This window comes from Pogoniulus pusillus, chromosome 22, assembly GCF_015220805.1.
Source record: "Pogoniulus pusillus isolate bPogPus1 chromosome 22, bPogPus1.pri, whole genome shotgun sequence".
NCBI lineage: Eukaryota > Metazoa > Chordata > Aves > Piciformes > Lybiidae > Pogoniulus > Pogoniulus pusillus.
Genome location: NC_087285.1, coordinates 2,303,602 through 2,325,894, shown reverse-complemented (window position 1 = coordinate 2,325,894; position 22,293 = coordinate 2,303,602). Strand labels below are relative to the sequence as shown.

General features: G+C 61.9%; 1 protein-coding gene across 1 annotated transcript; it reads left to right on the top strand.

Annotated features, from left to right (window-relative positions):
- Positions 1-7,010: 7,010 nt before the first annotated feature.
- Positions 7,011-19,766, top strand: LOC135185097 (START domain-containing protein 10-like). The gene is made up of 6 exons (XM_064161469.1): positions 7,011-7,223; positions 14,688-14,835; positions 14,924-15,027; positions 17,751-17,868; positions 18,607-18,659; positions 19,488-19,766. The coding sequence occupies exons 1-6, from the start codon at positions 7,059-7,061 to the stop codon at positions 19,692-19,694; spliced, it is 795 nt and encodes a 264-aa protein (XP_064017539.1). The 5' UTR covers positions 7,011-7,058; the 3' UTR covers positions 19,695-19,766.
- The last annotated feature ends 2,527 nt before the right edge of the window (positions 19,767-22,293 follow it).

Sequence of the window (22,293 nt, the reverse complement as noted above, 5' to 3'; positions counted from 1 at the left end):
ATGCATGCTTTGACCTTCATCCCATGGATACATTGACCTTCATCCCATGGATGCTTTGGCCTTCATCCCATGGATACATTGACCTTCATCCCATGGATGCTTTGACCTTCATCCCATGGATACATTGACCTTCACCTCTTGGATACATTGACCTTCACCCCATGGATACATTTACCTTCACCCCATGGATACATTGACCTTCATCCCATGGATACATTGACCTTCATCCCATGGATGCATTGACCTTATCCCCATGGATACATTGACCTTAATCCCATGGATACATTGACATTCACCCCATGGATGCTTTGACCTTCATCCCATGGATACATTGACCTTCATCCCATGGATACATTGACCTTCACCACATGGATGCTTGGGCCTTCATCCCATGCATGCTTGGACCATCATCCCATGGACACATTGACCCTCATCCCATGGATGCTTTGACCTTCACTCCATGGATGCTTTGACCTTCATCCCATGGATGCTTTGACCTTCACCCCATGGAGGCATTGACCTTCACCCCATGGATGCATTGACCTTCACCCCATGGATGCTTTGACCTTCACCCCATGGATACATTGACCTTCACCCCATGCATGCTTTGACCTTCACCCCATGGATACATTGACCTTCACCCCATGGATACATTGACCTTCACCCCATGGATACATTGACCTTCATCCCATGGATACATTGACCTTCACCCCATGGATACATTGACCTTCACCCCATGCATGCTTTGACCTTCACCCCATGGATACATTGACCTTCACCCCATGGATGCTTTGACCTTCATCCCATGGATATATTGACCTTCATCCCATGCATGCTTTGACCTTCATCCCATGGATATATTGACCTTCATCCCAGGGATACATTGACCTTCACCCCATGGATGCTTTCCCCTTCACCCCATGGATGCTTTGACCCTCACCCCTTGGATGAGTCCTGGCAGGCCAACAGGCCTATGACATGTCCTGGCCTTTCCCACCCTTCTGCTGATGGGGGAACCAAGGGCAGGAGGCAAACAAAGGTTTGGGCCTCTGTATTCCCTGCCAAAGTGATGAACAGGTAGCCACAGGGGGGTAGGCACTTGCCTGTGTCTTGCCCAAGTAAGGATAAAGAGGCCCTGGGGTCACCTGGCATGGTCAGTTTGGCAAATGCCATCTGATTGGTGAACCTCTGTGCCCAAAGAGCCTCTGCACTCAGGCACCTCACAGGAGCAGAGCCAAGCTGCAGGCAGTTGAGCTGCTGCCTCTGCCCCTGCCTGCCTGCCCCTGCCTGCCTGCCTCTGCCTCACTGCTCTGCCTCAGTGTTTGCTGCTCTGCTCTGCTCTCTCCTGCTCTGCCTCACTGCTCCCAGCTTGGAATCACAAACTCACAGACCCCAGCAGGCTGGCAGAGAGCTGCAAGCTGCCCCAGCCCAGCCTGGCACCCAGCCCTGCCCAGCCAACCAGCCCATGGCACTCAGTGCCCAGCCAGCCTTGGCTCCAACCCCTCCAGCCACGGCCACTCCACCCCCTCCCTGGGCAGCCCATTCCAGTGCCAATCACTCTCTCTGCCAGCAGCTTCCTCCTCACAGCCAGCCCCAACCTGCCCTGCCACAGCTGCAGCCTGGGGCCCCTTCTGCTGCTGCTGCCTGCCTGGCACCAGAGCCCAACCCCACCTGGCTACAGCCTCCCTGCAGGCAGCTGCAGGCAGCAATCAGCTCTGCCCTGAGCCTCCTCTGCTGCAGGCTGCACCCCCCCAGCTCCCTCAGCCTCTCCTCACAGGGCTGTGCTCCAGGCCCCTCCCCAGCCTTGCTGCCCTTCTCTCAACACCTTCCAGCACCTCAGCAGCTCTCTGCAAGGGAGGAGCCCAGAGCTGGACACAGCACTCCAGGGCTGGCCTGAGCAGTGCTGAGCACAGGGGCACAAGAACCTCCCTGCTCCTGCTGCCCACACTGCTCCTCAGCCAGCCCAGGATGCCAGTGCCTCTGCTGCCCACCTGGGCACACTGCTGCCTCCTCTGCAGCTCCTCTCTCACACCACCCCCAGGGCCCTCTCTGCCTGCCTGCTCTCAGCCCCTCTGGCCCCAGCCTGCAGTGCTGCTTGGGCTTCTTGTGGCCAAAGTGCACAACCTGCTCTTGGCCTGCTTCAGTCTCCTGCCCTTGGCCTCTGCCCACCCATGCAGCCTGCCCAGGTCCCTCTGCAGGGCTCTGCTCCCCTCCAGCAGCTCCACACTGCTCCTAGCTTGGTGCCAGCTGCACACTCCCTGCTGCTGCACTCAGTCCCTGCTCCAGACCATCAATAAAGACACTGACCAGGATGACCTTCAGAGCCTCCTTCCAACCCCTACCTTTCTGCCATGCCAACCACCACCCTAATGCCACCTTGGCCATCAGACCATGCCCCAGAGTGCCACATCCCTGACCCCTGCCTGCTCCCCAAGCCTGCAGGCAGCTGTGGAGTGGCTGCAGACTGCTCCATGCTCCTGCCTGCACCCACAGCTGCCAGCTTGGCTGTGCCTCAGGACACCCAGGGCAGAGGACTCAGCAAATCCTGCTGGTCCTACTGGGGAGAGTGGGCACAGCTGGCACAGAAGGGGCTTGCCAGGGTGAGGGCAGGTGTGTGGTGTGGCTCTGGTGCAGGTGCACAGGCAGGAGGAGGGAGCCAGCACCATGGGGACAATCCTGCTGCTGAGCAGCTCCAGGCACACCAGAGCAAGACTCAGGCAGCTCTGGCCCCTCGGTCCCTGCAGCCTCACTCTCTCCCTGCTCTGCACCCCCCAAGGCCACCCCCAAGCTCTTTGCTCTGCACTGTCCCCACCTTGAGGTCTGCCACTCCCTGCCCACTGCAGCAGCTCCTCAGCCAAGCGTGGGCTGGTGCTGAGTCTGGGCACACCTCAGTGGCTGCTCAGCCCAGCGTGGGCACAGCCTTGGCAAGCCCCAGGTGAGGCTTTGTGAGCAGCTGCAGCTCTCCAGCTCACTCCTTACCCCCCCCCCTGCTATGAGTTATTGCCCCTGCAAGGAGCTGGTCTCAAGTGGGGCACCCCAAGGTCATTACTGGAGCTGTGTTGCTCATCTTCATCAGGAGGGAGGGAAGGAGGAGGAGGAGGAGGAAGAGGAGGAGGAGGAGGAGGAGGAGGAGGAGGAGGAGGAGGAGGAGGAGGCCTTGAAGGTGAGGTGAGACGAGGCAAGGGAGCAGCAGCTCAGGTGGGCCCCAAGGAACTTCAGCCTGGGGTCAAGAGGAGCCTTGGGGACATCACCAAGGTGGCACCAGATAAGCCTCAGGTCTCAGCCAGGCTGGAGGCTGAGGGAGCTAAGCAGGACCCCAGGGGAAAGGAGCTGGGAGAAGGTTCCAGAAAAGGTCCTGGAGGAGAGGCTGAGCAGATGGGAGCAGCTGCACCCTGGGTGGCATGAGGAGGAGAGTGCCCAGCAGCCTGTGCCCAGCCTGTGCCCAGCAGCCACAGGAGCTGCCCTCCCTGCACAGCACCCAGCTGAGGGTTACTTGGGTGCTGTGCCCTCAGCTGGGTGCTGTGCCCAGGCCCTCATGGCCTCCCAGTTCAGGGAGAGGTGGAGGAGCTGGAGAGGGACCCTTAGAAGCTTCTAGAGGGGGGAGGGGGGGGCTGAGCCTGCAAGGAGGACGAGTTGGCATCTGCCAGCACAGGGCAGCACCCTGCAGGGCACAGGGTGGGCGATGGGCACCGGTGGCAGCGTCAGGCTGGACAGTGGGGAGGAGTTCTCTGTGGTGCCAGCTGGGGGACATGGCACCAGGGGGTGGGACACAGCTGTGGGGGACCTTGCCCTGTGCTGGCCACAGAGGCAGATTGGTTGGAAGGGACCCTCCGAGGTCCAACCTCCCCCTGCAGGCAGCTGGCACAGACCTGAGCCAGAGCAAGCAGCTCAGGGGCACCTCGGCTCTGAGCCCCAGGGATGGGGGCTGGGACACCTCCCCAGGCACCCAGCACCCACCCTGCCAGCCCTGGGGCACCCAGCACCCACCCTGCCAGCCATGGGGCAGCCAGCACCCACCCTGCCAGCTCTGCCTCACCCAGCACCCACCCTGCCAGCCCTGTCTCACCCAGCACCCACCCTGCCAGCCCTGTGGCACCCAGCACCCACCCTGCTAGCCCTGGGACACCCAGCACCCACCCTGCCAGCCATGGGACACCCAGCACCCACCCTGCCAGCTCTGCCTCACCCAGCACCCACCCTGCCAGCCATGGGGCACCCAGCACCCACCCTGCCAGCCCTGGGGCACCCAGCACCCAGCCTGCCAGCCACGGGGCACCCAGCACCCACCCTGCCAGCTCTGCCTCACCCAGCACCCAGCCTGCCAGCCCTGGGGCACCCAATACCCATCCAGTGAGCCCTGGGGCACCCAGCACCCACCCTGCCAGCTATGGGGCACCCAGCACCCACCCTGCCAGCCCTGGGGCACCCAGCACCCATCCAGTGAGCCCTAGAGCATGCAGTACCCACCCTGCCAGCCATGGGGCACCCAGCACCCATCCAGTGAGCCCTGGGGCACCCAGCACCAACCCTGCCAGCCCTGGGGCACCCAGCACGCATCCAGTGAGCCCTGGGGCATGCAGTACCCACCCTGCCAGCCATGGGGCACCCAGCACCCATCCAGTGAGCCCTGGGGCACCCAGCACCCACCCTGCCAGCCCTAGGGCACCCAGCACCCAGCCTGCCAGCCCTGGGGCACCCAACACCCATCCAGTGAGCCCTGGGGCACCCAGCACCCACCCTGCCAGCCATGGGGCACCCACACCCACTCTGCCAGTCCTGCCTCACCCAGCACCCACTCTGCCAGCCCTGTCTCACCCACACCCACTCTAAGGTGCCTCTCTGGGCCATGCCACCTCTGATGCCAGTGCCCCCTCCCCGGGCCCCCTCCCTGCTTACCTTGGGTGCCACAAACTGGGAGACTCTGCTCACCACCCACTTGGGCAGGGAGCCTGCAAGAGCCCAGAGCTGCAGCACTCTGCCAGCCTGGGGCAGCCCTGAGCCCTCAGCAGTGCCAGCCTCAGCCTCCCCAGCAGGGCTGGGGGCATCTGCCCGCAGAGGGCTCCCTCCTGCCCCGGCCTCTGCCCACTGAGGGGCTGGGCAGGGACCCTCCGAGGGCATCTTGTCCTGCCCCCTGCAGGCAGCAGCCACAGCTGCAGCCAGAGCAGGCTGCTCAGGCCTCCAGCAAGGGCACCTTGGCTGCCTCCAGGGCTGCAGCCTCCAGCACCTCCCTGGCCAGCCTGTGCCACTCTCTGCCCACCCTTGCACAGCAGAACTTGCTCCTGGTGCCCAGCCTTGCTCTGCCCTGCTCTGCTGCCAAGCCCCTGCCTCTCATCCCATCCCCACAGCCCCTCCCCACAGCCCCTCCCCAACCTTCAGTCACTGAACTCCTGCTCTCAGGTCCACCCTGAGCCTCCTCCTTTCTGCTGCTGCCTCCCCCTCCTCACCCTCACCATGAAGATCTTCCTCCTGATGCCCAACCCAGCTCTGCCCTGCTCCAGTTCCAAGCCCCTGCCTCTCATCCCATCCCGACAACTCCTTCCCAGCCTTCAGACACTGAACTCCTGCTCTCAGGTCCACCCTGAGCCTCCTCCTCTCTGCTGCCTCCTCCTCTCCCTCACTGTGAGGATCTTCCTCCTGGTGCCCAACCTCACTGTGCCCTGCTCTGCTGCCAACCCCCTGCCTCTCATCCCATCTCCACAGCCTCTTCCCAGCAGCCCCTTCCCAGCAGCCCCTCCCCAGCCTTTAGACACTGAACTCCTGCTCTCAGGTTCACCCTGAGCCTCCTCCTCTCTGCTGCTGCCTTCATCTTACCCTCACCATGAAGACCTTCCTCCTGGTGCCCAACCTCTCTGTGCCCTGCTCTGCTGCCAACCCCCTGCCTCTCATCCCATCTCCACAGCCTCTTCCCAGCAGCCCCTTCCCAGCAGCCCCTCCCCAGCCTTTAGACACTGAACTCCTGCTCTCAGGTTCACCCTGAGCCTCCTCCTCTCTGCTGCTGCCTTCATCTTACCCTCACCATGAAGACCTTCCTCCTGGTGCCCAACCTCTCTGTGCCCTGCTCTGCTGCCAACCCCCTGCCTCTCATCCCATCCCCACAGCCCCTCCCCAGCCTTCAGACACTGAACTCCTGCCCTGAGGTCCACCCTGAGCCTCCTCCTCTCTGCTGCTGTTTCTGCTCTGGGTGGGAGAGTGGCCTAGAGACCCTCAGGTCACCACTCACAGGCTCCCAGGGGTTGGAAGGGAGCTAAGGAGCTCATCCAGCCCACCCTCACCCCTGCCAGGGCAGGACCATCCAACCCAGCTCGGGGTCCCAGAGCAGCACACCCAACCAGGCACCCCCAGCACCCTGCCAGCCCAGCCAGCAGCAACCTCCCAGCTTGCAGATGCTCTCCCTTTCCCCTGTGCCAGGAGCCCACCCTGACAGATGCAGGAGCCCCTGGCAGCCCTGGCCCTGCCTGCTGGGCCATGGCATCACCCCCAGCAGGCTGGGCCCTGCTGCTGCTGCTGCTGCTGCTGGCAGCTGATCAGCTGATCCCTCCAGCGAGCTGCTGCTGCTGCAAAGTCAGCCACAGAGATTGCCACAGCTCCAGAGAAGGAAGCTCCAGGGCTGGCAGGGAGCTTGGAAGGGGGGGGAAGGAGGGGGGGATGGGGGCAGAGGGGATGGTTAGGGGAGCTGGTGGCAGCTTGGCCTTGAAAGCTGAGCCACCTGCTCCCCTCTACCTGCTGAATAATTGAGGAGCTGCCAAGCAGCAGGAGAGAAATGTGATGCTGGGCAGCCAGCAGGAGAAGACATCTGAGCTCCCAGCAGCTGCCAGAGCAACTGCGGGCAAGGAGCCTGCCTCTCTCTGCCTGCTGCTCCTCTCCCTCCCTGGCACCGAGCTCGCTGCCCACCGCTGCCTGCTGCCCACGCTAGGGGCTGAGGGAGGGAGGAGGATGTGAGCTGAGCTGGGCAGAGCTGCAGGGCAGAGTCCCCCGTGCCTGGAGAGGGGGGGGGGGAGGGGAGAGGGAGGCAGGAGGGAGCCCTGTGCCCACAGCCTGGCTCCAGCAGCCCAGCCCCCATGTCCAGGGCAGGGGAGATGGTTTACATCCCGGACGACTCCGACTTCAGCTCCTTCAGGGCGCAGTGCGAGAGCCCCGAGGGGTGGCACTGCTGCTACAACAAGGCTGGCATCACAGTCTGGAGCCAGGGCCAGCAGGAGAGCTGCACCGTGCAGAAAATCAAGGTGAGGAAACGCCTGCGGGCACAGGGCCACCTGCTCTGTTCTGCTCTGCTATGCCCTGCTATGCCCTGCTCTGCTCTGCCCTGCCCTGCTCTGCCCTGCCCTGCTCTGCTCTGCTCTGCCCTGCCCTGCCCTGCCCTGCCCTGCTCTGCCCTGCCCTGCCCTGCCCTGCCCTGCCCTGCCCTGCCCTGCCCTGCCCTGCCCTGATCTGCCCTGCTCTGCCCTGCCCTGCTCTGCCCTGCCCTGATCTGCCCTGCTCTGCCCTGCCCTGCTCTGCCCTGCCCTGATCTGCCCTGCCCTGCCCTGCCCTGATCTGCCCTGCTCTGCCCTGCCCTGCCCTGCCCTGCCCTGCCCTGCCCTGCCCTGCCCTGCTCTGCTCTGCCCTGCCCTGCCCTGCCCTGCCCTGCTCTGCCCTGCCCTGCCCTGCCCTGCCCTGCCCTGCCCTGCTCTGCCCTGCCCTGCCCTGCCCTGCTCTGCTCTGCCCTGCCCTGCCCTGCCCTGCCCTGCCCTGCCCTGCTCTGCCCTGCTCTGCTCTGCCCTGCTCTGCTCTGCCCTGCCCTGCCCTGCCCTGCTCTGCTCTGCCCTGCTCTGCCCTGCTTCCTCCCTGCCCCCAGTCACCTCTGCAGAGGGCAGGAGCCTTCCTCCCTGCCCCAAATCACCTCTGCAGAGGGCAGGAGCTTTCCTCCCTGCCCCCAGTCTCCTGTCCCAGGAGGTTTGTGGCTTGGATCTGCAGAAGGACCAAGCAGGTTCAAACCATCCCTCAGCTCCTTAGCCCTCAGTGCTGCTCTGTGTGGCACTGCCAGGTGCCCCTGGGCACCTCAAGAGGGGTCACAAAGGGCGTGGGAAGTCTCACCCTGGGGTAAGCCCTGGGTGGGAGCATCCTGCAGGGCAGTGCCTGGCTCCATGGCTGCTGTCCTGGGCAGGATTGGGGCTCTCCTGGCTGCTGAGGATGAGGATGAGCACGGATGGGATCCACCTAAAGCAAGAAGGGGCAGAGGAGAGCCCTTACAGGGCAAGCAAGGAGTGGCAGGGAAGGGTTGGATGCCCTGGAGAGAAGGGAGGGTGGGGAGGAGGCAGCTGTGGGGCAGTGCCATGGGGAAGGCTTCTGCAGCCCTATCCTGAGCACAGACTCACTTGGAAGCCTCTTGGGGGGTGCCTGAAGGTGCAGCTGGGGAGGATGAGGAGGGTCTGGGCACACAGAGGGTGCCCACCAAGGGGGCACAGTGCCATGGGGAAGACTCCTGCAGCCCTCTCCTGAGCACAGGCTCACTTGGAAGCCTCTTGGGGGGGTGCCTGAAGATGTAGCTGGGGAGGATGAGGATGGGCTGAGCACACAGGGGGGGCACAGTGCCATGAGAAAGACTCCTGCAGCCCTCTCCTGAGCACAGACTCACTTGGAAGCCTCTTGGGGGGTGCCTGAAGATGCAGCTGGGGAGGATGAGGATGGGCTGAGCACACAGGGGGGGCACAGTGCCATGAGGAAGACTCCTGCAGCCCTCTCCTGAGTGCAGACTCACTTGGAAGCCTCTTGGGGGGTGCCTGAAGATGTAGCTGGGGAGGATGAGGAGGAGCTGAGCACACAGGGGGGGCACAGTGCCATGAGGAAGGCTCCTGCAGCCCTCTCCTGAGTGCAGACTCACTTGGAAGCCTCTTGGGGGGTGCCTGAAGGTGCAGCTGGGGAGGATGAGGAGGGGCTGAGCACACAGAGGTTGCCCACTTGGGGGGCATGGTGCCATGGGGAAGACTCCTGCAGCCCTCTCCTGAGTGCAGACTCACTTGGAAGCCTCTTGGGGGATGCCTGAAGGTGCAGCTGGGGAGGATGAGGAGGGGCTGGGCACACAGAGGTTGCCCACCAAGGGGGCACAGTGCCATGGGGAAGGCTCCTGCAGCCCTCTCCTGAGCACAGGCTCACTTGGAAGCCTCCTTAGGGGGGGCCTGAAGATGCAGCTGGGGAGGATGAGGAGGAGCTGAGCACACAGAGGTTGCCCAGCTGGCATAGATGGAATCCTTGCAAGGCCAAGGTGAGGAGGAAGAGGATGAGGAGGAAGAGCCCTCTTTGCAATGCATCATGGTCTTGGCACCATGAGCCAGGGAGCAGCTTCTGGCTGAGGATCAGGGCATGAGCAAGGCCAGAGGAGCAGGCAGGATGGGCCTGAGGCTGCTGAGAGCCTTGGCCAAGGTCTCTGTGAGCAGTCCTGGTGCCTACAGGAGGTCCTTGGGGACTGGGAGGAGGTAAAGGTCACACCCAGCTCCCAGAAGGGGCCAGGAGGATGCTCCAGGGCACTCTGGGTGGTTCTGGCACCTCAGCACTGGGAGGGTGATGGAGGTCATCCTGGCACCTCAGTCCTGGGAGGATGATGGAGATGATTCTGGGCCTCAGTCCTGGGAGGGTGATGGAGAACATCCTGGCACCTCAGCTCTGGGAAGGTGATGGAGAACATCCTGGCACCTCAGTCCTGGGAAGGTGATGGAGATGATTCTGATACCTCAGCCGTGAGAAGGTGGTGGAGAACATCCTGGCACCTCAGTCCTGGGAGGATGATGGAGATCATTCTGGCACCTCAGCACTAGGAGGGTGATGGAGATTATTCTGATACCTCAGTCCTGGGAAGGTGATGGAGAACATTCTGGCACCTCAGTCCTGGGAGGATGATGGAGAACATTCTGGCACCTCAGTCCTGTGAGAAGGTGATGGAGAACATCCTGGCACCTCAGCTCTGGAAAGGTGATGGAGAACATCCTGGCACCTCAGCTCTGGGAAGGTGATGGAGGTCATCCTGGCACCTCAGCACTGGGAGAGTGATGGAGATTATTCTGACACCTCAGTCCTGTGAGAAGGTGATGGAGAACATCCTGGCACCTCAGGACTGGGAAGGTGATGGAGAACATCCTGGCACCTCAGTCCTGGGAAGGTGATGGAGAACATCCTCCTGGTCACATCTTGAGGGGAACAGGAAGTGGTAAAGAGAACTGAGGACCTCCCAAGGACCAGTCTGAGCATCCTGATTGCCTCCTGCTCCCAGAGGCCTTGAGAAGGTCTGCCATGGGGCTCCTCAGTGCCACCTCGGTGAGAGATGGAGAAGTGGCTGAGGAGGTGGAGAGATCCCTGAGGGGGCTTGTAAGAGACCTCTGGAGGTGTCCCACCCCTTGGTGAGAGATGGAGAAGTGGCTGAGGAGGTGGAGGGATCCCTGAAGGGGCTTGGAAGGGACCTCTGGAGGTGTCCCACCCCTTGGTGAGAGATGGAGAAGTGGCTGAGGAGGTGCAGGGATGCCTGAAGGAGCTTGAGCCCAGCTGAGTTTGGAAGCTCTGCAGAGAAGAAGACTCCACAACCTCTCTGAGCAGCCTGCTCCAGGCCTCCAGCACCCTCATGGTGGCCAACAGCCACGGAGCCCAGGTGGTGGCCACTGGGCTGGGTGCCAGCTTGGTACTGGGATGTGAGGGGGCACTGAAGGGGGGAGGGTTTGAGCTGCTGTTGGGCATGGCCTGGGCAGTGAGGAAGGAAGGAACCTCCTGAAGCCCAACTGAGCTCAGACACAGCCCAGCAGAGGGGAACCCACTGAGCCCCCTGGAGAGGGGACCCATGGTGCAGGATGGGTGCTGGGTGAGACAGGGCTGGCAGGGGGGATGCTGGGTGAGGCAGGGCTGGCAGGGTGGGTGCTGGGTGAGGCAGGGCTGGCAGGGTGGGTGCTGTGCTCCCCAGGGCTGGCAGGGTGGGTGCTGGGTGAGGCAGGGCTGGCAGGATGGGTGCTGGGTGCCCCAGGGCTTGTAGGATGGGTGCTGGGTGAGGCAGGGCTGGCAGGGTGGGTGCTGTGCTCCCCAGGGCTGGCAGGATGGGTGCTGTGTTCCCCAGGGCTGGCAGGGTGGGTGCTGTGCTCCCCAGGGCTGGCAGGGTGGGTGCTGGGTGCCCCAGGGCTTGTAGGATGGGTGCTGGGTGCCCCATGGCTCACATGATGGGTGCCAGATGCCTCAGAGCTTGCAGGGTGGGTGCTGAGTGAGACAGGGCTGGCAGAGTGGGTGCTGAGTGAGGCAGAGCTGGCAGGATAGGTGCTGGGTGCCCCAGGGCTGGCAGGCTGGGTGCTGGGTGCAGGGGGGGCCCCAGCCTGGCTGAGTTAGCCCTCGGTGTGGCTTCTCCCCTCCCTGGAGCTGGCGCAGGGCAGAGCATTGCCCAGGGCCCCTTCCCCAGGCACAGGCTGCAGGGTGCCAGCCTGGGTGGCAGAGCTGAGGTGGGCACACTGGGGCTGGGGGCCAGGAGAGCCTCACTTACCCCATGGTGTAAGCTGAGCAGTTGGAGCTTGGGATTCCCCCCCCTCCAAGCAGAGTGCCCTGGGGACGCTCTGGGCTTGGGCTCTGTCCAGTTCCTATGTGCCCGGGGTGGGGGTGGGGGACAGGTCCTGGTGGGCCAAGGCTGTGAGGGGCACCAGAGCTTCCAGGAGCTCCACCTCCAGCTGCAGGCAGCCTTCACACCCCTCCACCCCCGGCAGCAGCACCTTCAGAGCCGTCTAGGAGGGGTTGGCTGGCAAGGAGCAGCAGGAGGAAGAAGGGTTTGGGTCCCACCTTCTCCCTCCGTGGTGCCCACATCTCCGAAGCCATCCTGGGCATGGCTTGGGCAGAACCCAGACAGGGCACAGAAAGCTTTGCCTGAGATTGCTGCCACCTGCCAGGCGGTTCAGGAGGCCACCTCCAGTGCCAGGACCCTGCTGCCCAGCTCATCAAAGATGTAGAGCCTCTAAAGAGCAGCAGATGCCAACTCCTGCCCGGTGGCAGCCGGCACTGTTGGCACCATCAATAATGCACTGCCAGCCTTGGCAGACAGCTCCACAGCTCCAGTTACAGCCAGGCCTCCACCAACCAACCTCCCCTCCCCCTCAGCTGCCCCCTGCAGCCCACAGCAGCAGGGCCAAGGCAGCTGCAGGAACAGGGGGTGAGGGCATGGGGCTGGGCACAGGGCCAGGAGCATGCGGCCAGGCTCCTGTTGGCAGTGCCCGGGCAGAGGGCAAGGGGCAGAGGGCATCAACTCAGCTCTCTGAGGAGCAAAGGCTGAGAGCCTGCAGGGGAGCAGCCCCGGGGGGCAGCTGAGCAGTGCTCAGCAGTGGCTAAAGGAGCTGGGGGGGGGGGCAAGAGGATTGGACCTCTATGGCTCTATGTCTCTATGACTCTGTGACTCTATGAGTCTGTGTCTCTATGAGTCTGTGTCTCTATGGCTCTATGATTCTATGGCTCTATGGCTCTGTGACTGTCTCTATGATTCTATGTCTCTATGTCTCTATGAGTCTGTGTCTCTATGTCTCTATGATTCTGTGACTCTATGTCTCTATGACTCTCTGACTCTATGAGTCTGTCTCTATGGCTCTATGACTGTCTCCATGTCTCTATGACTGTCTCTATGATTCTATGGCTCTGTGTCTCTATGACTCTGTGACTCTATGACTCTGTGTCTCCATGGCTCTATGACTCTGTGTCTCTATGGATCTGTGTCTCTATGTCTCTATGACTGTCTCTATGATTCGATGTCTCTATAGCTCTATGTCTCTATGAGTCTATGTCTCTATGTCTCTATGCTCCTGTGTCTCTATGTCTCTATGACTCTATGACTCTGTGTCTCTATGTCTCTATGACTTTATGACTCTGACTCTATGACTCTATGTCTCTATGACTCTATGTCTCTGATTCTGTGATTCTACATCTCTATGATTCTATGTCTCTATGTCTCTTTGTGTCTAAGACTCAATATCTCTATGACTCTATGACTCTGTGTCTCTATGTCTCTTTGTGTCTATGACACTATGTCTCTATGACTCTGTCTCTATGACTCTATGATTCTATGTCTCTATGTGTCCATATCTCTATGACTCTGTGTCTCTATGTCTCTATGACTCTATGACTCTGATTCTGTGATTCTATGTCTCTATGATTCTATGTCTCTCTGACTCTGTGTTTCTATGTCTCTGTGTCTACAACTCTATGTCTCTATGATTCTATGTCTCTCTGACTCTGTGTTTCTATGTCTCTGTGTCTACAACTCTATGTCTCTATGACTATGACTCTGATTCTGTCTCTATGACTCTGTGATTCTATGTCTCTATGACTCTGTGATTCTATGTCTCTATGTCTCTATGACTCTGTGATTCTGTTTCTATGACTCTGTGATTTTATGTCTTTATGACTCTGTCTATGTCTCTATGACTGTGATTCTATGTCTCTATGACTCTGTGATTCTATGTCTCTATGACTCTGTGATTCTGTCTCTATGACTCTGTGATTCTGTCTATGACTCTGTGATTTTATGTCTCTATGACTCTGTCTATGTCTCTATGACTCTGTGATTCTATGTCTCTATGACTCTGTCTATGTCTCTATGACTGTGATTCTATGTCTCTATGACTCTGTGATTCTGTCTCTATGACTGTGATTCTATGTCTCTATGACTCTGTGATTCTGTCTCTATGACTCTGTGATTCTGTCTCTATGACTGTGATTCTATGTCTCTATGACTCTGTGATTCTGTCTCTATGTCTCTGTGTCTCTATGACTCTGTGATTCTATGTCTCTATGACTCTGTGTTTCTGTCTCTATGACTCTGTGATTCTGTCTCTATGACTGTGATTCTGTCTCTATGACTCTGTGATTCTATGTCTCTATGACTCTGTCTCTATGTCTCTATGACTCTGTGATTCTATGTCTCTATGACTCTGTCTCTATGTCTCTATGACTCTGTGATTCTATGTCTCTATGTCTCTATGATTCTGTCTCCATGACTCTGTCTCTATGTCTCTATGACACTGTGATTCTATGTCTCTATGACTCTGTCTCTATGTCTCTATGACTCTGTGATTCTATGTCTCTATGACTCTGTCTCCATGTCTCTATGACTCTGTGATTCTGTCTCTATGACTCTGTGATTCTATGTCTCTATGACTCTGTGATTCTATGTCTCTATGTCTCTATGACTCTGTGATTCTACGTCTCTATGACTGTGATTCTATGTCTCTATGTCTCTGTGATTCTGTCTCTATGACTCTGTGATTCTATGTCTCTATGACTCTGTCTCTATGTCTCTATGACTCTGTGATTCTATGTCTCTATGACTCTGTGATTCTGTCTCTATGACTCTGTGATTCTGTCTCTATGACTGTGATTCTATGTCTCTATGACTCTGTGATTCTGTCTCTATGACTGTGATTCCATGTCTCTATGTCTCTGTGATTCTGTCTCTATGACTGTGATTCTATGTCTCTATGACTCTGTGATTCTGTCTCTATGACTGTGATTCTATGTCTCTATGACTCTGTGATTCTGTCTCTATGTCTCTGTGTCTCTATGACTCTGTGATTCTATGTCTCTATGACTCTGTGTTTCTGTCTCTATGACTCTGTGATTCTATGTCTCTATGTCTCTATGACTCTGTGATTCTGTCTCTACACCTCTAAGACTCTGTCTCTACACCTCTATGACTCTGTGCCCCCCAGACCCGCATCTGCTGCAGGGATGTCCCTGCTGAGACCCTCTATGACGTGCTCCACGACGCTCACTACCGCAAGAAGTGGGACTCCAACATGCTGGAGAGCCACGACATCGGCCGCCTCACCGCCAACGCCGACGTGGGCTACTACTCCTGTGAGTGCCCCTCCTGCCCCTCCCTGGCCACCCCCCCCGGGCACCCCCCAGCCCACCCTGATGGGCAGCAGGCTGGATCTGTCCGTAGGGAAGTGCCCAAGCCCCCTGAAGAACAGAGACTTCGTCACCCTGCGCTCCTGGCTGCCCCTGGACGATGACTACGTCATCCTCAACTACAGCGTCAAGCACCCGGTGAGCCCCCAGCTGGCACCTGGGGCTTGGTGCCACGGTGTCAGCTCAGGCAGGGCTCAGAGGTGGGCAAGCTCTGGGTGTAAAGAAAGGCATCGAGGGGCTGGAGCTGAAGGGAGGATGCTGAGTGAGGTCTCCTCGCAAGTCTCTCTCCAGCTCTCCTAGAGCCCCTTTGGGTGCTGGGAGGTTGCTGGGAGGTCTCCCTGCAGCCTTCTCCTCTCCAGCCTCGACTCTGCCAGCCTGTGCCCGTAGCAGAGGCTCTCCAGCCTCTCTGCCCAGCTTCATGGCCTCCTCTGGAGCCACTCCAGGTGGGCCTTGTCCTTCTTCTGTTGGAAGCCCCAGTGCTGGGCACAGTGCTCTGGGGGAGGTCTCACCAGAGCAGAACAGAGGGGCAGGAGGAGAGCAGTAGAAATAGAGTGACAGAGTTGGGCCTCAGAGGAGCATTGCCCAACCCCACAGCCCCAGCTCAGCCTCCTCCTCCTCCTCCTCAGAGCATTGCCCAACCCCACAGCCCCAGCTCAGCCTCCTCCTCCTCTTCCTCAGAGAAGCATTGCCCACCCCACAGCCCCAACTCAGCCTCCTCCTCCTCTTCCTCCTCCTCAGAGGAACATTGCCCACCCCAAAGCCCCAGCTCAGCCTCCTCTTTCTCCTCCTCTTCCTCCTCCTCCTCAGAGGAGCATTTCCCACCCCTCAGAATCAGCTCAGCCTCCTCCTCTTCCTCAGAGGAGCATTGTCCACCCCACAGCCCCAACTCAGCCTCCTCCTCCTCCTCTTCTTCATCCTCCTCCTCAGAGGAGCATTGCCCAACCCCACAGCCCCAGCTCAGCCCCCTCCTCTTCCTCCTCCTCCTCCTCCTCCTCCTCCTCCTTCTCCTCCTCCTCAGAGCATTGCCCAACCCACAGCCCCAGCTCAGCCTCCTCCTCTTCTTCCTCTTCCTCAGAGAAGCATTGCTCACCCCACAGCCCCAACTCAGCCTCCTCCTCCTCTTCCTCTTCCTCAGAGGAACATTGCCCACCCCAAAGCCCCAGCTCAGCCTCCTCCTCCTCCTCCTCTTCTTCATCCACCTCCTCAGAGGAGAATTGCTCACCCCACAGCCCCAGCTCAGCCTCCTTCTCTTCCTCCTCCTTCTCCTCCTCCTCAGAGCATTGCCCAACCCACAGCCCCAGCTCAGCCTCCTCCTCCTCTTCCTCCTCCTCAGAGGAACATTGCCCACCCCAAAGCCCCAGCTCAGCCTCCTCCTCCTCTTCTTCATCCACCTCCTCAGAGGAGCATTGCTCACCCCACAGCCCCAACTCAGCCTCCTCTTCCTCAGCACTCTTGAGGCTACACCTTGAGTACTGGGTTCAGTCTGGGGCCTCTCACTCCAAGAAGGACATCAAAGGGCTGGAGTGGATCCAGAGAAGGGCAACAAATGTGGGGAAGGGTCTGGAGAGCAGGGCTGGGGAGGGGCAGCTGAGGGAGCTGGAGAGGTTCAGCGTGGAGAAGAGGAGGCTGAGGGCAGAGCTCTTTGCTCTCCACAGCTCCCTGAGAGGAGGCTGCACCCAGCTGGGGGTTGGGATCTGCTCCCTTCTAGGATTGGAGATGTGATGCACTCCCAAGGGCACCATGGAGGGCAGTGTGGGACTCAGGCCCCTTCCTCCTGCTCCTCCATCTCCAAGAGATTGAAAGAAGGGAAATGGCCCCAAAATTGTGCCAGGGGAGGGTTAGGTTGGAGAGGAATAAAATATTCTTCCCCTGAGGCCAAGGGCAGGAGACTGAAGCAGGCCAAGGGCAGGTTGTGCACTTTGGCCACAACAAGCCCAAGCAGCACTGCAGGCTGGGGCCAGAGGGGCTGAGAGCAGGCAGGCAGAGAGGGCCCTGGGGGTGGTGTGAGAGAGGAGCTGCAGAGGAGGCAGCAGTGTGGCCAGGTGGGCAGCAGAGGCACTGGCATCCTGGGCTGGCTGAGGAGCAGTGTGGGCAGCAGGAGCAGGGAGGTTCTTGTGCCCCTGTGCTCAGCACTGCTCAGGCCAGCCCTGGAGTGCTGTGCCCAGCTCTGGGCTCCTCCCTTGCAGAGAGCTGCTGAGGTGCTGGAAGGTGTTGAGAGAAGGGCAGCAAGGCTGGGGAGGGGCCTGGAGCACAGCCCTGTGAGGAGAGGCTGAGGGAGCTGGGGGGGTGCAGCCTGCAGCAGAGGAGGCTCAGGGCAGAGCTGATTGCTGCCTGCAGCTGCCTGCAGGGAGGCTGTAGCCAGGTGGGGTTGGGCTCTGGTGCCAGGCAGGCAGCAGCAGCAGAAGGGGCCCCAGGCTGCAGCTGTGGCAGGGCAGGTTGGGGCTGGCTGAGGAGGAAGCTGCTGGCAGAGAGAGTGATTGGCACTGGCATGGGCTGCCCAGGGAGGGGGTGGAGTGGCCGTGGCTGGAGGGGTTGGAGCCAAGGCTGGCTGGGCACTGAGTGCCATGGGCTCGTTGGTTGGGCAGGGCTGGGGGCTAGGCTGGGCTGGGGCAGCTTGCAGCTCTCTGCCAGCCTGCTGGGGTCTGTGAGTCTCTGATTTCTTGACTGCCAGAGTCGTCAGGGCCTGGCAGAGGCTGCTCAGGTTGGTGCTGCAGTGCCCATGCCTGGAGGTGCTGAAGCAAGCTGTGGCCAGGGCGCTTGGGGCCAGGCTTTGGTGCCCAGGGTGGGGTTGGGTTGGCATTGGAGTGGATGACCTCAGAGAGCTCCCTCAGTCTTCCTGACTCTGTGCTTGCCTCCTGCAGAAGTACCCCCCCAGGAAGGACTTTGTGAGGGCTGTGTCCCTGCAGACAGGTTACCTGATCAAGGCCAACGGAGCTGGGGGCTGTGTCCTCTACTATCTCACCCAGGTGGACCCTCGTGGTGAGTGCAGGGCAGAGCTGGGTTGGGCATCAAGAGGAAGATCTTCATGGTGAGGGTGAGGAGGAGGAGGCAGCAGCAGAGAGGAGGAGGCTCAGGGTGGAGCTGAGAGCAGGAGTTCAGTGTCTGAAGGCTGGGGAGGGGCTGCTGGGAAGAGGCTGTGGAGATGGGATGAGAGGCAGGGGCTTGGCAACTGGAGCAGGGCACAGCGAGGTTGGGCACCAGGAGGAAGATCCTCACAGTGAGGGAGAGGAGGAGGCAGCAGAAGAGAGGAGGAGGCTCAGGGTGGATCTGAGAGCAGGAGTTCAGTGTCTGAAGGCTGGGGAGGGGCTGTGGGGAGGGGCTGTGGGGATGGGATGAGAGGCAGGGGCTTGGCAGCAGATCAGGGCAGAGCAAGGCTGGGCACCAGGAGCAAGTTCTGCTGCGCCAGGGTGGGCAGAGAGTGGCACAGGCTGGCCAGGGAGGTGCTGGAGGCTGCAGCCCTGGAGGCAGCCAAGGTGCCCTTGCTGGAGGGTACTGAGCAGCCTGCTCTGGCTGCAGCTGTGGCTGCTGCCTGCAGGGGGCAGGACAAGATGCCCTCGGAGGGTCCCTGCCCAGCCCCTCAGTGGGCAGAGGCCAGGGCAGGAGGGAGCCCTCCGCGGGCAGATGCCCCCAGCCCTGCTGGGGAGGCTGAGGCTGGCACTGCTGAGGGCTCAGGGCTGCCCCAGGCTGGCAGAGTGCTGCAGCTCTGGGCTCTTGCAGGCTCCCTGCCCAAGTGGGTGGTGAGCAGAGTCTCCCAGTTTGTGGCACCCAAGGTAAGCAGGGAGGGGAACAGGGGAGGGGGCACTGGCACCAGGGGTGGCATGGCCCAGAGAGGCACCTTAGAGTGGGTGTGGGTGAGACAGGCCTGGTAGGGTGGGTGCTGGGTGCCCCAGGGTTCACTGGATGGGTGCTGGGTGCCCCAGGGCTGGCAGGGTGGGTGCTGGGTGCCCCAGGGTTCACTGGATGGGTGCTGCATGCCCCAGGGCTGGCAGGCTGGGTGCTGGGTGCCACAGGGATGGCAGGGTGGGTGTGGGTGCCCCAGGGCTTGCAGTGTGGGTGCTGTGTGCCCCAGGGCTGGCAGGGTGGGTGCTGGGTGAGGCAGGGCTGGCAGGCTGGGTGCTGTGTACCCCAGGGCTGGTAGGGTGGGTGCTGGGTGCCCCAGGGCTGGTAGGGTGGGTGCTGGGTACCCCAGGGCTTGCAGTGTGGGTGCTGGGTGCCCCAGGGCTCAGAGGCTGGGTGCTGGGTGCCCCAGGGCTGGCAGGGTGGGTGCTGGGTACCCCATAGCTCCCTGGATGGGTGCTGGGTGCCCCATGGCTTGCATGGTGGGTGCTGGGTGCCCCATGGCTCGCAGGCTGGGTGCTGGGTGCCCCATGGCCCGCAGGCTGGGTGCTGGGTACCACATCTCCTGCCGTCTGTCTTCCACGCCCTGTGCCCACCCCCCACCACCAAACCCAGGCACAGGAGATCTCTGGCTGCTGTGCCCACCCCGCAGGCTAAACCCTCACCCACAGGGCACCGGGGGTGTGATGGGGGCAAGGCACGCGTGGGGGCGGGGAGGGGGGAGGAGGAGGAGGAGGGTCTGGAGCCTCTGCTGCCCACAGGCGATGAAGAAGCTGTACAAGGCGGGGCTGAAGTACCCCGAGTGGAAGCGGCAGCACGACCCCGGCTACAAGCCCTGGGTGTACCCCGAGCAGAGCACCCTGCCCAGCCTCAGCCTGGCAGAGCTCTCCCTGCAGCACGCAGACTCCCTGGAGCGCATCGACGAGGCCGAGCTGCCCGAGGAGCCGCTCAGCGACCGCGAAGCCTGAGCCTGCCCCCGCCGCTGCCCCTGCCCCCTGCCCACTGCCCCCTGCGCTGCCCCTGCCTCCTGCGCTGCCCCTGCCCCCTGCGCTGCCCCTGCCACCTGCCCCCTGCGCTGCCCCTGCCCTCTGCACTGCGCCTGCCCCCTTCCTCCTGCGCTGCCCCTGCCACCTGCCCCCTGCGCTGCCCCTGCGCTGCCTCTGCCCCCTGCCCCCTGCGCTGCCCCTGCCACCTGCGCTGCGCTGCCCTCTGCACTGCGCCTGCCCCCTGCACTGCGCCTGCCCCCTTCCCCCTGTGCTGCCCCTGCCCCTGCCATCCGCAGCCATGCCCCCGGCGCTGCCCCTGCCCCCTGCCCACTGCCCTCTGCGCTGCCCCTGCCCCTGCGCTGCCCCTGCCCTCTGCGCTGCCCCTGCTCCCTGCCCACTGCCCCCTGCGCTGCCCCTGCCCCTGCGCTGCCCCTGCCCCCTGCACTGCCCCTGCCCCTGCGCTGCCCCTGCCACCTGCCCCCTGCGCTGCCCCTGCCCCTGCGCCGCCCCTGCCCCTGCCATCCGCAGCCATGCCCCCTGCGCTGCCCCTGCCACCTGCCCCTGCTCCCTGCCCACTGCCCCCTGCGCTGCCCCTGCCCCTGCGCTGCGCTGCCCTCTGCACTGCGCCTGCCCTCTGCACTGCCCCTGCCCTCTGCGCTGCCCCTGCTCCCTGCCCACTGCCCCCTGCGCTGCCCCTGCCCCCTGCCCACTGCCCCCTGCGCTGCCCCTGCCCTCTGCGCTGCCCACTGCCCCCTGCGCTGCCCCTGCCCTCTGCACTGCCCCTGCCCCCTGCCCCCAGCGCTGCCCTTGCCCTCCGCAGCCCTGCCCTGGGAGCAGCTTGGCACTCAGGGCTAAACTTGGCACCCAGGGCCAAACTTGGCACCCCCCTCTCTGCCCGCCCCTACCCCCCCGGCACCCGCACTTAGAGCTGCCCTGCAACTCCTTCAGCACAGCCAGGCTGGGTGCTGGTGAGGCAGGGCTGGCAGGATGGGTGCTGGTCAGACAGGGCTGGCAGAATGCGTGCTGGGCACCCCAAGGATGGCAGGGTGGGTGCTGGTGAGACAGGGCTGGCAGGGGTGGTGCTGTTGAGACAGGGCTGGCAGGGTGGGTGCTGGGAGCCCCAAGGCTGGCAGGGTGGGTGCTGTGTGCCCCAGGGCTGGCAGGATGGGTGCTGGGTGAGACAGGGCTGGCAGGATGGGTGCTGAGTACTCCAGGGCTGGCAGGATGGGTGCTGGGAGCCCCAGGGCTGGCAGGGTAGGTGCTGAGTACCCCAGGGCTGGCAGGATGGGTGCTGGGTGAGACAAGGCTGACAGGATAGGTGCTGGGTGCCCCAGGGCTTGTAGGATGGGTGCTGGGTGCCCCATGGCTCACATGATGGGTGCCAGATGCCTCAGAGCTTGCAGGGTGGGTGCTGAGTGAGACAGGGCTGGCAGAGTGGGTGCTGTGTGCCCTCGGGGAGCTGGGCAGGGCAGAGAGGGTGATGGCTCCAGGGGGTGGGTGAGAGCCTTCCTAGCACCAGGGCACAGCTCTGGCGCTGTAAGACCTTCTGGAAGTGCCCATCAGAGGTCGGGGGGGGGGGTCCTGCCCAGGCCTCTCTGACCCCAGGGCTGCTCTGCCAGCCTCAGAGCCCAGATCCACCCCTGCCAGCCTCAGAGCTCACATGCACCCCTGCCAGCCTGACAGCCCAGGGCAGTTCTGCCAGCCTCAGAGCTCACATGCACCCCTGCCAGCCTCAGAGCCCAGGGCACCCCTGCCAGCCTCAGAGCCCATATCTACCCCTGCCAGCCTCAGAGTCCAGATCCACCTCTGCCAGCCTCTGACCCCAGGGCAGCTCTGCCAGCCTCAGAGCCCAAGTCCAGCTGTGCCAGCCTCAGAGCCCATGGCACCCCTGCCAGCCTCAGAGCCCAAGTCCAGCTGTGCCAGCCCCATGGTCAAGCTGTACCCACCCACCCTTGTGTGACCCTTCCCCTCCTCAGGCAGCCCTGCCAGGTCCTCTCTCGGGCACCAGCTGGCTCCGGGGGTTCCTTACCCAGGTGGTATCTGAAGGAGGGGCTGCCCTGGCAGCGGGGCGGTGGCAGCCCCTTGTGCCCCCTCCCCCGCCGCTGTGTGCCGCTGCTGTGCTTCCTGGCACCACAATAAAGGGATCTGCGTGCGTGTGACAGCGACTCGGGCTGGCACGGGGCGGGCAGCAAGCTGGCACCGGTGGGAGCAGCTGGCACCGAGCCCACCACTGGGGTGGCCAGCAGGATAGCTTCAGCCATGCAGTGCCAGGGCACGGGGGGGCAGGCAGGCAGGGAGGGGGGCAGGGGTGGGCACAGGGCAGGGTGCATGGACACAGGGCATGGTGCTTGGCTCTGAACACCCCTGGGCACCTGGTGAGGGAATGTGGGCACAGGGCAGGGTATGGGCTCCAAACAGCCCTGGGCACCTGGTGAGGGTGTGTGGGCACAGGGCAGGGTGCTGGGCTCTGAGCACTCCTGGGCACCTGGTGAGGGACTGTGGGCACAGGGCATGGTGCTTGGCTCTGAACACCCCTGGGCACCTGGTGAGGGAATGTGGGCACAGGGCAGGGTATGGGCTC